Here is a 17,247-nt window from a genome sequence, read left to right as displayed (position 1 = left end):
CCCACAGAGTAGTTAAGAGTCATCCACATTGCTGTGGGTCTGGAGTCACACGTAGGCCAGACCAGGTCAGAATGACAGCTTCTTTCTCCGAAGGGCATTAGTGAAGCAGATGGGGTTTTCTGATAATTGACAATGGATTCATGGTCATCATTGGACTCTTATTTCCAGATTGGTATTGAATTCAAATTCATGGCATGACATGCGTCTTCTTGATGGTCAAACCAAACTCTTTACAGCCGCTCAACCTTGTAATGATCTCCTTCTGACTTTCTCAATCATATTGGCAACAAATGCCAGCCGATTCTTTTCCCTGGATTCTGCAGAGAAGGGTTGTGGAACTGAAGCCTTGGAGTCAATGAATTAATTAGAGAAATTAATTAGAATACACTGGCCTAGAAATTTATCAGCTGCAAATGTGTTGCTGGTCAAAGCACAGCAGGCCAGGCAGCATCTCAGGAATAGAGAATTCGACGTTTCGAGCATAAGCCCTTCATCAGGAAGGGCTGATGCTGAGATGCTGCCTGGCCTGCTGTGCTTTGACCAGCAACACATTTGCAGCTGTGATCTCCAGCATCTGCAGACCTCATTTTTTACTAGAAATTTATCAGGGCTGCCTCTGTTTGTCAGACCGCCTGTTTAAGCCGCTGGAGAAAATATGCAGTTCACTGAAGCTGCTCGGTGTTAGTTCCAGCTTCCAAAACAATGCAACAGGAAGGCTCAGATACAACAGGGCAACATCAGAACTCTGAGGCCCATTGACGTGAAGGTACTGCTTTTGGGCTGGTGTGATTTTTAACTTTGTCCATCCAACACCAGGTTATAGTCCAACAGGTTTATTGGGGAGTACTAGCTTTTGGAGCACTGCTCCGTCATCAGGTAGCTAGTGGAATAGTAATCTAGGCTTGTTCAATATATCTGAAAACGTGTTGCTGGTTAAAGCGCAGCAGGTCAGGCAGCATCCAAGGAACAGGAAATTCGACGTTTCGGGCATAAGCCCTTCATCGGCTTATGCCCAAAACGTCGAATTTCCTGTTCCTTGGATGCTGCCTGACCTGCTGCGCTTTAACCAGCAACACATTTTCAGCTCTGATCTCCAGCATCTGCAGACCTCACTTTTTACTTGTTCAATATATCGCATCAGTTGTATACCACTACGATCTTTTGCTATAAATTCTGTATCCTACGATCCGACTCCACAGCTACCTGATGAAGGAGCTGCACTCCAAAAGCTAGTGCTTCCAAATGACCTGACATGGGAGTCATAGAGTGAATGATCTCTCTGAAACACAAATAAGGGTGGGGAGAGAAATATATCTCTGATGATGGGGTCTGTTTGTAGGTGGCGGAAATGGCGGAGGATGACGTGGTATATCCAGAGGTTGGTGGGGTGGAAGGTGAGGACCGGGGTGGGGGTTCCTTTGAGGCCTTGGACAGAGGGGAGGACAGAGGTGTCGGCACATTTTTGCACTTCTTACGATGGCAAGGGAAGGTGCCGGGAGTGGAGGCCGGGATGGTGGAGGGCATGGAGCTGACAAGGATATCATGAAGGGAATGGTCTCTACCTCCTTTGGGATCGCTATACTGTCCCCATCAAACATACTCCAGGTCAGAGACAGCGTGGGGTTAAATATAGAGAAAATCTCCCAACAGTGTCCCCCATCAAATACTCCCAGGACAGGGACGGCACGGGGTTAGACATAGAGTAACTCTCCTTCTACACTGAACATATGAAGGAATAGGAAAGCAGCGGAGTATATTTTTCATTCATCCACAGGATGAGGGCGTCGCAGGCTAAGCAATATTTAACACTCATCCCTTATTGCCCAGAGGGCAGTTAAGAGTCAGCTGTGGGTCTGGAGTCACATATAGGCCAGACCAGGTAAGTTACCTTCCCTAAAGGACATTAGTGAACCAGATAGGTTTTTCTGGCAATGCTCATCAGTGTTAAGATTTTTATCCCACATCCAGCAAATTGAAGTCTGCTACGGCAGGATTTGACCTAATTTCTCCAGATTAGCTCAGATTTGTGGGTTATTAATTTAGTAAAAAAAACCAATATCCTTTCAATAATTTACTGCACGAGTTTAGCCATCAAAAAGTAATAATCCAAAATCAAAAGGAGGAAGAATTTTGAGCAGTATATTTAGCATTTTCTCTTTATATGGATATAGGTGCTGTAACCATTCGATACTTCTATACAATCTTTTTTATTACGGCATTAAACAGCAGCATTTACAATTTATTTACATTTGAAAGCCCCTTCAGTCGCTTGGCAACTTTGGACATTGACTGTTTAAATACAAGAATAAGTGCACTGTGCATGTCTGATACACACAGCTGCCAATTGTCTATGGATAGTTTTACACAGAATGCAATGTCGCATTTTAACACGGGGGTGTGCATGCTTTGCAGCATGTCAGGCATCACTCATTTGCAAAACTGCTAATACCGCTGATACTTACACGCAGTGGTGCTCTCTTCCACCAACATCTAAAACATTCAGAAGGGCAGCTATGATACTTAAATGTGTAAAATAAAACCAACTCATACCCAGACACGTTCAAACAGGGGAAGGATGCCAAGACCTTTTTGTTGTTGATCAGGGAAGTATTCAGACAGTGACACGTGTTGTTCAATGTCCAGGTCCACTCCTGAATGTTAAAGCTGCCGAGGGGTTTCAGAGTGGATTGTACAAGTGATTGAGTGAAGAGGCATCAAAGTGAGGAAGCAAGGGTATGCACACTTCAGTTTAGAAATCAGTCAGTTCATATTTCTCGTTCTTCCCATTCTGCCATTCTCATACTATCAGGAAGACTAGAGGCAGGCAGGGGCCAACTCACTCAAGCTGTTAACATTCAGCATTTAAAACCAGAGGCTGTTCAAAGTGTTTGGACCTAAAGGATCCTTGAAGGTGCTTTCAAAATTACCCTACAAACTCACGACCACTTCCACTTAGAAGATACACGGGAACACCACCCCCTGAAAGTTCCCCTCCAAGCCATTCACCATCCTGACTTGGAAATATATGGCTAATCCTAAATCCTGGAATTCCCTCCCTAACCATATTGTGGGTCTACCAACAGCATGTGGACTGCAATAGTTCAAGAAGGTAGCCACCACCACCATCTTAAGGGCAGCTAAGAATGGGCAATAAATGCTGGCCCGGCCAGCGACACCCACATCCCCTCAATGAATAAAAACACAACACAGAAACAGCAGCTCCCAGACAGCAAATTGTTCCTGAAAACTGCAACCAACACTCTGAGCAGGTATGGGTCCTACTCCTGATTACTACCCAGTAACAACCCACCTTCCCTCTTCCAGATTGTATCTGAAATTCCTGTGTGGAACTACAATATTCTTCATCCTCAAATAACCATACTATCACTACCCGTGGCAGCTCACCGGCATTCATAAAGATCAGGGAATGACAAAAAAAAAGTCGCTTAAAATTAAACCTCTTCTCAAGGTAAGGGAGACTAAAACAGATCAGTCCTAGAGTTGGGTTGTCAATACTGAAGTGCAAGGAAGACTTTAGCCTCAAGGCTATAGATTCAGGCCAGTAGGTCTGGTGGCAGACTCTTGCCATTGCAATTGGTTTCCAGCAGCATTTAGTCCACTTAGTCCCCTGGGTTCAGTACCAGAGTCAGCCTGAGTGACTGCATCGGTTTAAAGAAAGAGGGACAGGAATTTCGAAGGCAACTTTCTCAACCCTCAGGATACTAGCAAGTGACTGACTTTTAAAGTGTAGTCGTGACTGCAATATAGGAACTGTTACATACGATTAGCACAATCCCACAAACAGCAACAAAGTCACAACTAAATAATGCTTTTGCATTATTCATTAGGAGATAAATACTGGTCAGGGCACCAGGATAATCTCACTGCTTGCCCCTGGAATAACTGTCCTGACATTTTTTAGGTTTACCTCCAACAGTGCTGTCGTACCTCAGCAATGCACTAGGGCATTAGCCTCGAGTCTCTGCAGCCTCCTGACACTCAGGGAAGAGTGTGCTGGTCAAAGAACAGTGGCTTATATTAATGCACAGAACTGGCTGGGAATGGGCTGCAGCAAAGTGAAGCCATCACTTCTTTGGACAAGTTGAAGGTGCACTGGCAGAATTTCATTTCCCATCGTATCCCTACTCTGCTTTCCTTCAGCGTTATTACTGTCGGCTTTGGAGTCAAATTCCCAGAGTCAGGAACCCGCCAGGTGATTCCATCTATCGTCTCCCAAAATAGATGAAACACCAACAACGACTTCCTTCTAAACATCCCCATTTCCAATCCAGCTGATAACAGACCAGAGACGGAAGTTTTAACATCACAGATCAGGCAACATCCACGAATAAACAAACTCATAAAAGCAGGGAACTGCTCTGATGTCTTTGAGGTCAGAAATAGAACACTGGCACAATCATTTGATAAGACCCAGAAAGCTGAGGCTGAAACCTTGGTCAACACACTGATGCAGTACTGAGGGAGAGCTGCACTGTTGGAGGGTCAGTGCTGAGCAAGCGCTGCACTGTAGTTAGTAAGGCAAATGCAATGTTGGCATTGATTTTGAGGGCGAGAATACAAGAGCAGAGATGTACTGCTGAGGGTGTATAAGGCTCTGGTCAGACTGCATTTGGAAGCTTGTGAGCAGTTTTGGGCCCTGCATCTAAGGAAGGATGTACTTTCGTCAGAGGGAGTCCAGAGGAGGTTCACAAGAATGATCCCCAGGTTTGTCATATGAGGAGCGGTTGACAACTCTGGGTCTGCTCATAATGGAATTTAGAAGGAAGAGGGTATCTTACGTAGTAGTGGGTAGAGTAGACATGGTGAAAATGTTGTTACTCACAGAAGAGACTAGGACCTGAGGGCACAGTGTCAGAATGCAGGGACAATCCTTTTGAACTAAGAAAAGTAGTTTCTTCAGCAAGAGGGTGGTTAATCTGTGAAATTTATTGCCACAGAAGGCAGTGGAGGCCAAGTCATTGAGCCTATATAAGACAGAGATAGATAGGTTCTTGAAGAAGGTCGGTGCAACATCGAGAGCCAAAGAGCCTGTATTGTGCTGTAATTCTCTATGTTCTAAGGTAGGAGAATGGATTACGACTTTATTCCTTGGAACATAGGAGAATGAGGGGTGATCTTATAGAGGTGTATAAAATCATGAACGACATTGATAGGATGAATGCATAGGGATGGGGATCTGAAAGCCAGAGAGCACAGGTTTAAGGTGAGCGGGGAATGATTTAGGAAGGACCTGAGGGGCAACTTCTTCACACAGAGTGGTGCATATATGGAATGGGCTGTCAGACAAGGTGCAATAGCAACATTTAAAAAACATTTGGATAGGTACATGGATGGGAAGAGTCTGGAGGATATGGACCAAATGCGGGCAATTGGAAGTCGGTGAGTGGGCACCATGGTCAGCAAGGACCAATTTGGGCTGAAGGGTCTGTTTCTATGCTGTATTACTCTTTGACTCCACGGGGTTTGGAAACATTCCAGCCATGAGTGAATGATGGAGGGATTCAATGGGCTGAATGGCCTAATTCTGCTCTTACATCTTATGGATTACTGATAAGGTCTCAATACCTAAAAGAGACCATATGTGCCCAAGAGCAATTTTGGGGGATGGAATGGACACCCAGAAGAGAGAAATGCTGCTGTGATAATTGGGGAAGCCCTGACTTCCTCTGAAAGATGGGCCCTTCCTCTTAATAAAAAGGACTCATCTACGACTACTTGAGCAGGTTGATGCATGCCTCACCTCTGCTGAGTAAGTCAGCTGAGATTGTGGGCCCCAAGACCAACCACACAGCAGTTACATTAATGGCAAGGTTCCACTGCTCTGCCATTGAAACAACCCATTACCAGCACTGGAAAGAAGGAATCAGCGCATTGAGTTTGTCTTCAATGTGAATACGTGAATTACAAGTGAGAGAATGAGAGCACATGGATTATACTCATCTGTCAAATCCTTTTCCCTACATTCCAATTTCTGATTCTTCGTGAAACTATTTTGTAAGCTTCCAAAATATAGTGCATAAAAAAATAAACCTCCTTTCTACCACATCATTGCAGGCTTTACAGTACAAGCTAGAATATTAACTTTTTTTAAAAAACCTTTTTTTTTAATATGAATCAAAAATACATCTTCACTTATCAGCAACTGGATTAAAGTGTAAATATACAAAAACAAGGACATTGGAGGCAAGGCAGGGGAGGGGCAGGGAAGGGTGGAGAGTAGGGACAACACAAAACGGAAATTAACATAATATAACGATATCTCTTTACTCAGAGAAAAGTGATAGTGGTTTCTAAATCTTCCTCCAACAGAACTTGTTATTAGGGCAATAGAGTCTAACTGCTCTTTGTCGCTTTAAGAGGGAGAATGAAGATGAAGAAATTGCTGTCTGCAATCAATGATCTTGTCCTTAATCAATGATGTTGGGACTTAACAGGAGAAGGATCCCTATGATACACTTCCCTGTGATTGAACCCAGGCTGTTCTCTACTTGCAATAAGAGTTTATCAGGCTAGAAATGCAAACTGGTTAAAATAAAATATTTAAAGATACAGTTTCACTCTCTCATCCTGTGTTCTCTCCTGCAGAAGAAAGCCATCCCCTGAACAAACAGTCCATGCGTTTGGAGCATGGTTGGGTGGAGGAAAGTAGGGGGAAGGCTCTCCTGGAGTTAGGAGACGGGTGGATCCTTTGTGTGTGACAGGTTGCTGCTTGATAGGAGGGACAGTGGGTCATCATCTGTGGGATCCAGGTTTAAGTTGTCTTCAGGCTGGAAGTACGGAGAATCTCCAAGCTCAAATAAAACCGGGAGGTCCCCTGTATCACTGGTGTTGGTGTCTACCATTAGTAGAGGTGGAGCATTGTACTGGACAACTTGCTTTCCTAAACAAGAGAGGAGACACACAAGTTATTCAATTGTTCAGTGCAGCTGAGGATATGAACAGAATGGAATTTGGTATTACAGTGATATAGGTCACATAATACACAGATACAAGGTTCACTTTCCAATTGGACTCAGCAGATCTCAGCTGTGGGCTCATTATAGAATTGTTTGTTCGTAAAGCATATCTTTACACGCACTTCTTTCTTCTTTGGGGAAAAGCAGGATAGGTCAGCAGGATTCTCCTGGCATGCTGAGTATTTGCCCAATCAATAAAATGATAAGCAGTCCATTGCGGCTAACAAGTCCTGGTGTTGGACATGAAGCCAAGCTTCTGGCCGATTGATAGGGATACTGTCACTACGTCACAATACATTGTGTTGAAATCAGTATATAGCTGGACTAGGGAGAGGGTCATCATTCTGCAAGCAAGCATGTCAGGATTCTAATGCTCAGTTCCTGCCACAGTGGTAATGATTACGCCACTGGCTTTGGATTAGCGACCCAGAGAGACAAGTTTAAATTTCACAATGGGAATTGGTGAACATGAAATACAATTGATGCATATGTAATAAAAAGCTCGTAAATAAGAAATATAAACTGCAGGAGGCCAACCAGCCCCTCATGTTTGTTTTCAATGAGATCATGGTTAATCTGCTACTCCAACACCATTTTCCTGCACTATTCCCATCTCCCTTGATATAAATGGATCAAGAACGAGGGGACACAGATTTAAAACAGGTCTGTGAAGGAAATAAACGCGATGCAAGAAGAAGCTTTTACGCACACCGAGTGGTTCAGGTATGGAATACACTGCCTGGGAATGTGGTAAAGATGGGGTCAATCAAGGCATGCCAAAGGACAGTATTTAAATTCAAGTAATGTGCAGAATTACAAGAAATGGGCTGCAGAATGGCACTAAGTCATGAAGCTTGTTCAGAGAGCTAGTCTAAGCCCAATAGGTTGAGTGGCCTCCTTCTGCACTATAACATTTTTGTGATATCTTTAATACATAGAAATCTATCCGTCTCAGTCTTGAACATGACAAACAGCTTAGCCTCTACAGCCCTCTTGGGAAGAATTCCAAAGACTCCTCACCAAGTGAAGAGATTCCTTCTAATCTTAACTGTAAGTGGCCTGTCTTTATCCTAAGACTTGTCCGCTGGCTCGCACAGCTCAATCTGCATTCACCCCGTGTCTAGCCTGAATGAATGTTGTATCTTTGAATGAGATCACTTCTTCTTCTAAACACCATAGAATATAGGCCCAGTCTCTTTAACTTTTCCTCACATGACAATCCTTCTGTTATCTTTAAACAGTTGCATGGAAGAACAGGACTTGTACATAATTGCAAAGAAAAAGACATTTTATTGAGGCTTTTCATCTTGAACAAATTCATAAGAGCACCAATTCAAGGGCAAAGCCAATACTTATACTACATGAAAGGAGAACTCTGATTGGGAAAGACATTGCCATGGAAAATACAACCATTCAACAGCTACCTGCCAGGCTGGATTTCTGTTTTAAACCAGGCAGGTAGACTCTAATGGGTCAAGGCAATGAACCAGTGAATGGCTGTCACCTGTTGTGTCAAGTTGGTGTGGTGTGTGTATATGTTCTTTCTGTCTGTAATGAACAGGACCCTAATGCATAACAGATCATGGCTGGCATTCTACAAGAGTTACACTTGCCTCACCATCCACAAACCTATCAATGTCAAACACAAATCTGCTGAACAATTGGGTTGCCATGAACCTCTGGGGTAGCAATTTCCAAAAGGTTCACAGCCATGACTCTCTCATCTCAGTTCTAAATGGTTGCGTTCTTCTCCTGAGCGTGTTATCCTCGATCTAAACTCCCCAATCAAGGGAAATATTCTCCGAGTTTCTATCCTCTCAAGGCCTTTAATCTGCTATGTTTCATTAAGATCACCTGAAAATGTGTTGCTGGTTAAAGCGCAGCAGGTCAGGCAGCATCCAAGGAACAGGAAATTCGACGTTTCGGGCAAAAGCCCTTCATCAGGAAAGATCACCTTCCAATCAGCTCCAGGCCCATTCTATTTGCTTACATTTATGTCAAAACAATAATCTCCTTGGAGGGTTGAAAGAGGGGTTCCAAAGACATTTTAAGAAGTAAATTGAGAACATAATAGAAAACCAGCACATTTGCCTTTTAGTTAGGCATTTGTGGAGGGTGAACAGTAATTTATCAATTTATACCTCTATTGCTCAGAATATAAATGGAAACTGGCAAGATGAATTTCTGACTAAACCTGCAATATTTGAAGCTGAGCAGGGAGTTCCATTGGTGAACCTGTAAAGGTTACTGCCACAAGTAATTCACTCACAAAACAGATTGCTGTATTACTGCCTTTTATAGGATTCTGTTGTGCACTTTGTTTGCCTATGTCCAGGGCTGAAAAATAATTTGGTGGTTGTGTAGTTCTTTCAGAATTCACAGGGATGGATGAGAAAGAAGTCAGATAAGTGCAAATCCTTTCCTCTGCAGAGAACTCACATCCGATGGAAGACATTTTAACTCAGAGCAGACAGCATTTTGGGCAACATCCCCAGGTCGAGGTTTAAAAAGATTTTGCAATCTCCCTTTAAGTTACCTGCATCCAAAGTGCTTGTATCTTTCTGATCCTGAGAGCCCATCATATCTTGCATCTGCAAAGTTGACTAGCAGAGAGAGAGAGAAAAAAGGTCAGTAATTTGGGAAAATTAATAAAAGAAACTAGCTTTATCAAATGTTTACTTCAAAGCAAAGCTCATAACAGAGCCTCCCAAAACAGAGGGAGCAGGAACCCTCCCTTATGTAGGTTAATGCTGGACAAGAGTCATGTGTGACATGAAATATCACTGTTTCTTTCCACTGAGTTAAAAATCACACAACACCAGCTAATAGTCCAACAGGTTAGTTTGGAAGCACTACCTTTCAGAGCGCTGCTTCTTCATCAGACAGCTACCTGATGAAGGAGCAGCGCGCTGAAAGCTCGTGTTCCAAATAAACTTGCTGGACTATAAGCTGGTGTTGCGTGATTTTTAACTTTGTACATTCCTGTCGAACACTGGCGTCTCCACATCTTTCCACTGATGGTGCCAAATCTATTTAAAACCAAAAGACACTTTCCTTTCATTTTAAATTTTCATTATCCATGGTATTGTGCTTTAATTATAATTACTTTATCTGATGAGAAAGGTCCCACAGTACCAAACTATAGCTTTCATATTGATTGTAAGGGGAAAGTCTGATTCACTTGATTACACTAAATATGGTGCTTCTCTGGATCAGAAGTAGAATAATGAATGAGGATTACTCTACTTACTTCTTCTAGGTTCCCCTCCACATCTGGCAAGTTCAGGTCAATGGCAGACAGCGAGGGGTTAAACAGCTGCAGATGAAAGAAAGCAAAGTTAATTTCCAAACTTCTACCAAAACACAGTAAAACAGCTCCCTCTGTCGACTGAACGGATAAAGGTACTACATAACACGCATAGAAATACACAGCTGACCTGTCACCACAAGGATCAGGAGCTTTAACTTCCACTCGACATTGCTACAAGGACACATTACTCAACTGATTTAAAGTCTTTCCAAGTAACAGTGTTCCAGAATTTTCTTTACATATGCTCATGTTTTGTCACCGCGTGATAAATATGCACAGAAATAACTTAATTTAGAAGGAGTGGCAACTGATATTTTCTTTTATTCAATGAGTTGGCATTCATCCCGAATAGCTCTCGACAAAGCAGGGTGAGCCAGCTTTTTGAAGGCAACTAAGTGGTTAAAGGTCAAGCTGCAAGTCTGCACTCACGTATCAGCCAGACAGGCTGATTTAATTTCTTACAGGACATGAACAAACCACATGGATTTTTACAGCAGGTTGGTAATTTAATGGTCCTCATTACATAAACCAGGCTTTTGTTCCATATTTATGTAATTAAATTCAAATTCCAGAGCAGCACAGGAGAATTAAATTCCCAGTTCACAACCAAAGCAAACTCACATCTAAAAGCGTGCTGGATTCCATATTGAAAGTCTGTCCTGATAGTAGGTTTTGTAGGTTATCCAAACTCGAATCAATTCTATCCAAGTGATTGGAGAAATCATTTCTACAGAAGAATAGAAAATGAGAAATAATGCTTTAACTTATATTGTTTTAAGCTAAGACATTTTCTGTTCCATTACTGTATGTCACCTTTCCAAAAGAATTCCAGGAAGGCCAGGGACAGAAGTGTAAGGTATGTGTCTTCTTATTTTTGATTTTTTTTTATGAAGTGGAGACTGAAAGAAGAGACAGGTGTTTTACAAACCAGTGTTTGAAAGAGTGGCTGCAGTTTTGATGGAAAGTAACACAGTACCCATGGCAGGCATTGCAAATAACTGTTTAAATAATCAGTAAGTGAAGTTCATTTAGCAGAGGGTCTGGAGCCAAGGGTGTGTTAATGATACAATACTAAGCCGTTTGATAACGGTCACTCGGCCTGCAAACCAATGGCAGAGACCTTTTGCTTGCTAACAGTGTGTAAATGGTTCTGCAGTGGCTGAAAACAAGTTACAAGAGTGAAAGAAATAGAGAGAGACAAAAAAAAGTGTGGAGATCTTCGTCCAACCCAGAAGCTCTGTTGTCCACATTCAAAGTCTCAGTTTGAACCTGAAGAAAGTTAGCTTTCCTGCAGCAGGTGCTGGAAGCCGTAACTTCTACATTGTAAAATCAGAGGCATTTTCCAAGTGTATCAGTAACTTGTTACAACCCAGTGGAAGCATCCGGAGAAAGACATCTGAACAAGGGGTCTGGCCAGTTGAAAACTATTGTCTTATTGGAAGCAGGGAAATAAAGACCACTGAACTAATTTTCCAGTTTTGCTACGTATTCCAATAATCTATTTTCTCTAACTAAAAACCTAAAGAATGTGGATGCTGGAAATCAAAAACACAAAAATTGCTGGAAAAGCTCAGGTTTGGTTGCATGAGGAGCGAAATGTAGTGAATCTATGAAGAAAGGTCACTGGTCCTGAAATGGTAACTCTGCTTTCTCTCTATGGATAGTGCCAGATTTGGGTGTATGAACGTGTATGCCTGTGTGTGAACATGTGCGAGAGAGAGAAAAATAAGTTTATATGGGGATTTTTTTTTGTTGTTGTGTTATATGTTAATGGTCTATATCTGTTTATAAGCAAAATACTGCAGATCTTGGAAACCTGAAACAAATAGAGAAAATACTGGAGAATTCTGGCAGGTCTGGCAGCATCTCTGGAGAGAGAACCATCAGAATTCCATAAAGAAGACTCAGAATGTTAACTCTGTTTCTCTTTCCACAGATGGTGCCAGACCTGCTGAGTGTCTCCAGAAATTTCTGTAGCCAGAGTCTAATTATTTGTCATAAAGAATAATTCTTGGTTAGGACAGAAACCTGGCCCGTGGTTTCTACCAACCCTAATCTGTGGAAGTCAGGTAAATTGAGGTATAGTGCATATTATAGACGCAAAATCTTTAATATTTGGGGCTCCGGGAATAGCGAGGCTCAATTTACAGCATGGCACCCTAGTGGGGTGAAACAAAAGCCAACTACGATTTTAAAAACACAGTAGTTGTTCCATAAATTTCACCACCTTTTCCACTTTCAAATAAGTAAGTGGTCAAAGGTGTGGGTGGAAGAGCTGTTCACCAGCCTCAAGCTGCACTTGCTCCTCTTTCAGGAAGCAACCTGGGAGAGGGCTGCATCGTCTCTTTATTAGCACGGCTGAGATTGGGAACACAACAAGTGGAGGAAATCAACCTTGTTATACCACAGCTCAATCTCTCAGAATGCAGCACAAGTTAATAAATTGGCAATTTCAAACTGATCGAATGAATGACTTTTCATACAAATATGACCCTTTTTGAGTCAGCATCATGTCAAAGGTTGAAGTCCCCTCAATTCACCAGGAGGCCACAATTCATTCAACTTTGGATCTGTCACCTCTTCACAGCGTTTGGAGAGAGACCAAGTCACCAATCATTAAGCAAAACAAGAACATACTGACTCAATCTGAAAAGCGCCACTGTAAAGAACAAACACACACCAAGACAGAGAAACACAGTGGAAGTTGAGTGAGGGAAAGAAAGATAGAGACAGAGGGAGAGAAAGTCAAATACAGAATAAGACAGGTAGCAGAACTCAGAGAACTGGAGAGGGGCACATACACATGGGAGACAAAAACAAATGGATAGAGAAAAACACACAAAAGCAATTTTGACATCGAAAGTTACAAAGGCACATAGGGTTTACATCCACTTCAAGAGTCATGGAGTCCTACAGCATGGAAAAAGACACGGAGTCCTACAGCACGGTCCAACTCATCTGTGCCAACCAGATATCCCAATCTGACCAAGACTCATTTGGCATCCCTTTAAACCCTTCCTATGCATATACCCACCCATATGCCTTTGAAATACTGTAATTGCATCAGCATTTCACCACCGCCTCTGGCAGCTTGTTCCATATGTGTCCCACTCTCTGCGTGGAAAAAGTTACAACACAGAACATTACAACGCAGTACAGGCTCTTCAGCCCTCGGTGTTGCACTGTCCTTCGAAACCAATCTGAAGCCCATCTAACCCACACCATTCCATTCTCATCCATATGTTTATCCAATGACCATTTAAATACCCTTAAAGTTGGCGAGTCTAGTACTGTTACAGGCAGTGCATTCCATGCCCCTACTACTCTGAGTAAAGGAACAACCTCTGACATCTGTCCTATATCTATCACCCCTCAATTTGAAGCCATGTCCCCTCATGCTTGACATCGTCATCCAAGGAAAAAGGTTCTCACTGTCCACCCGATCTAACCCTCTGATTATCTTACATGTCTCAATTAAGTCACCTCTCAACCTTCTTCTGATTAGATTAGATTGGATTCCCTACAGTGTGGAAACTTCGGCCAAACAAGTCCACACCGACCCTCCAAGGAGCAACCCACCCAGACCCACTCCCCTACACCTAACACTAGGTGCAATTTAGCATGGCCAATTCATCTAACTTGCACATCTTTGGATTGTGGGAGGAAACCGGAGCACCCGAAGGAAACCCACGCAGACACGGGGAGAATGTGAATAACTCCACACAGACAGTTGCCCGAGGCGGGAAATGAACCTGGGTCCATTGCATTGTGAGGCAGCAATGCTAAACACTGAACCCTACAGGTAGTTAGGTAGGTAAATACAATTTTGTCATTCATCTCGAGGGGACTAGAATATAAAAGCAGGGATGTATTTCTGAGGCTTTAAAAGACTCTGGTCAGATCACATTTAGAGTATTGTGAGCAAATTTGGGCCCATTCCTCAGGAAAGATGCGTTGGGGCTGGAGTGGGTTCGGAGGAGGTTCAGGAGAATGATGCCAGGAATGAAAGGAATGTTTGAGGATTCTGGGACTTTACTTGAGAGTTTAGAAGGATGACTGGGGATCTAATCGAAATGTTCAGAATACTGAATGGCCTAGACAAAGTGGGAGATGGGAAGATGTTTCCACTGCCAGGAGAGATGAAGACCCGAGGGCACAGCCTTCGAGTAAAGGAAGACCTTTTCGAACGGAGATAAGGAGAAACATCTTCAGCCAAAGAATGGTGAATCTGTGGAATTCACTGCCACAGAAGGCTGTGGAGGCCAGGTAATTGAGTGTATTGAAAACAGAGATAGATAGGTTCTTGATTGCCAAGGAGATCAAAGGTTACAGCAAGGAAATGGGAAAATGGGGTTAAAAAACCTATCAGCCACGACTGAATGGCAGAGCAGACACGATGGGTAGAATGACCTAATTTCTGTTCCTATGTCTTATGGTCTTAAATCTTTCCGCTCTCACCAGAAACCTACGTTCTCTAGTTTTGCACTCGCCATACTGGGAAAAAGAGCGTGGCTATTCACCCTATTCCTGTTCCCCATGACTTTAGAAATCTCTATAAGGTAACCCCTCAACCTCCAACACACCAGGAAAAATGCTCCAGCCTATTCAGCCTCTCTCTCTATAACTCAATCCCCAAGTCCTGGCAACATCCTTGTAAATCATTTCTGCACTCTTTCAAGTTTAACAAATTCCTTGCTATAGAAGGGCGACCAGAATTGTTGGGAGTATTCTCAAAGTGGCCTCACCAATGTCCTGTATTACTGCAGGCCATCCCAATTCCTACACTCAACATTCCGACCATTGAAGGCAAGAGTGCCAAAAGCCTTCTTCATCAGCCTGTCTACCTGCGACTCCACTTTCAAGGAACTATGCACCTGCAGCCCTAAGTCTCTTTGTTCAGCATCACTCCTCAGGACTTTTCTGTTAACAGTACAAGTCCTGTCCTGGTTTGCCTTACCAAAATGCAACACCTCACATTTCTCTAAATTAAACTCCACTGTCACTCCTCAATTCATTTCTAGAACATAGAAAAGTACAGCACAGACCCTTTGGCCCACATTGTTGTGTCGAGGTTTAATCTTAACGTAAAATATAATAACTTAACCTACGCACCCCTCAACTCACTGCTATCCATGTGCATGTCCAGCAGCCGTTTAAATGTCCCCAGTGACTCTGCTTCCACCATCACAACTGGCAACGCATTCCATGCATTCACAACTCTCTGCATAAAGAACCTTCCTTCTAATATCTTAAAAACTATGACTCCTCATACCAGTCCATCCTGCCCTGGGGAAAAGTCTCTGGCTATTGACTCTATCTATTCCTCTCACTAACTTGTATACCTTGATCAGCTCTCCTCTCTTCCTCCTTCTCTCCAGAGGAAAAAGTCCAAGCTTATTCAACCTCTCTTCATAAGGCAAGCCCTCCAGTCCAGGCAGTATCCTGGTAAACCTTCTTTGCACCCTCTCCAAGGCCTCCATATCTTTCCTATAATAGGCGACCAGAACGGGACACAATATTCCAAGTGTGGTCTCACCAGGGACATGTACAGCTGCAGCAAAACCTCACGGCTCTTAAACTTGTTCCCCCTGTTAATGAAAGCCAAAACACCATATGCTTTCTTAACAACCCTATCCACTTGGGTGGCAACTTTGAGGGATTTATGTACTTGCACAACCAGATCCCTCTGTTCCTCCAAACTGCCAATAATCCTGTCTTTAATCCTATATTCAGCATTTGAGTTCGACCTTCCAAAATGCATCACTTCGCATTTATCCAGGTTGAACTCCATCTGCCATTTCTGAGCCCAGCTCTGCATTCTGTCTATGTCACGCTGCAACCTGCAGTAGCCCTCTATGTTATCGACGACACCTCAAACCTTTGTGTCATCTGCAAAATTACTAACCCACCCCTCAACCTCCTCATCCAAGTCATTTATAAAAACTACAAAGAGCAGAGGCCCAAGAACAGAGCCCTGCGGGACCCCACTCAACATGACCTCCAGGCAGAATATTGACCTCCAGACAGAATACTTTCCATTTACAACCATTCTCTGCCTTCTGTCAGCCAGCCAATTCTGAATCCTGATAGCCAAATCTCCCTGTATCCCATACTTCCTGACTTTATGAATGAGCCTACCATGGGGAACCTTATCAAATGACTTTCTGATCAAGGTCCTGGTGTAGTCCTAGATAACCATCCTCATTGCCCACTACACCTCCTATTTTGGTGGCATTAGCAAAGAGACTAAACATACCTCCTACATTCACGTGCAAATAGTTTACACAAATGACAAAAAACAGTGGATCCAGACCGATCCTTGTGGCACACTGCTGGTCACAGGCCTCCAGTCTGAAAGGCAACCCTCTATCATCACCTTCTGTCTCCTACCTTTAATCCAATTTTACATCCAATTGGTTAACTCCCCAGATCCCATGTGATTTAACCTAACTAACCACTCTACCATGCAGAACCCTGTCGAACACTTTGCTGAAGTCCATACAGACGTCTACTGCTCTCCCCTTATCAATCTTCTTGTTACCTCTTCAAAAAAATCATAACAAACCATGCTGCATCTGAATAGGATGCTTTCCATGGTGCATCTATAAAAATTGGTCATTGCGAACATGCCAAAGTTCCTTAGCCTCCTGAGGAAATAAAGGCATTGGTGTGGTATCTTGACTGCAGCGTCAACGTGGGTGGACCTGGACAGATCACTGGCGATATTTACTGCCAGGAACTTGGAGCTCTCTACCTCAGCACCATTAATACAGACAGAGGCATGTCCTCCACTGCCCTTCCTGAAGTGGATGACTAGTTCCTTCATTTTGCTGACATTGAAGGAGACTGTTCTCCTTACATCAGGCTACTAAGCTCTCTCGCTCTTTGCTGTACTCTAACTCGTCACTGTTTCGCATCTGACTCAGTACAAGCAAACTTGAAAATCGAGTTGGATCATAA

The 17,247-nt window shown here is 43.1% G+C and overlaps 1 protein-coding gene across 3 annotated transcripts in view; it reads right to left on the bottom strand.

The window, feature by feature from the left end:
- Nucleotides 1-2,186: 2,186 nt before the first annotated feature.
- The window catches only part of hsf1 (heat shock transcription factor 1), a 112,577-nt gene continuing 97,516 nt past the window's right edge, over nucleotides 2,187-17,247 (bottom strand). For all 3 annotated transcript variants that reach the window (XM_060825245.1, XM_060825247.1, XM_060825246.1), the window contains 4 exons: nucleotides 10,909-11,014; nucleotides 10,228-10,293; nucleotides 9,514-9,580; nucleotides 2,187-6,901 (listed from right to left, as the gene is read on the bottom strand). In XM_060825245.1, coding sequence (XP_060681228.1) covers nucleotides 6,690-6,901; nucleotides 9,514-9,580; nucleotides 10,228-10,293; nucleotides 10,909-11,014 — 451 coding nt within the window. In that variant the 3' untranslated portion in view covers nucleotides 2,187-6,689. The remainder of the gene's footprint in view (nucleotides 6,902-9,513; nucleotides 9,581-10,227; nucleotides 10,294-10,908; nucleotides 11,015-17,247) is intronic.

The sequence above is a fragment of the Hemiscyllium ocellatum genome, chromosome 5 (genome assembly GCF_020745735.1).
Source record: "Hemiscyllium ocellatum isolate sHemOce1 chromosome 5, sHemOce1.pat.X.cur, whole genome shotgun sequence".
Classification (NCBI taxonomy): domain Eukaryota; kingdom Metazoa; phylum Chordata; class Chondrichthyes; order Orectolobiformes; family Hemiscylliidae; genus Hemiscyllium; species Hemiscyllium ocellatum.
This window is presented reverse-complemented; position numbering and strand designations above follow the sequence as displayed.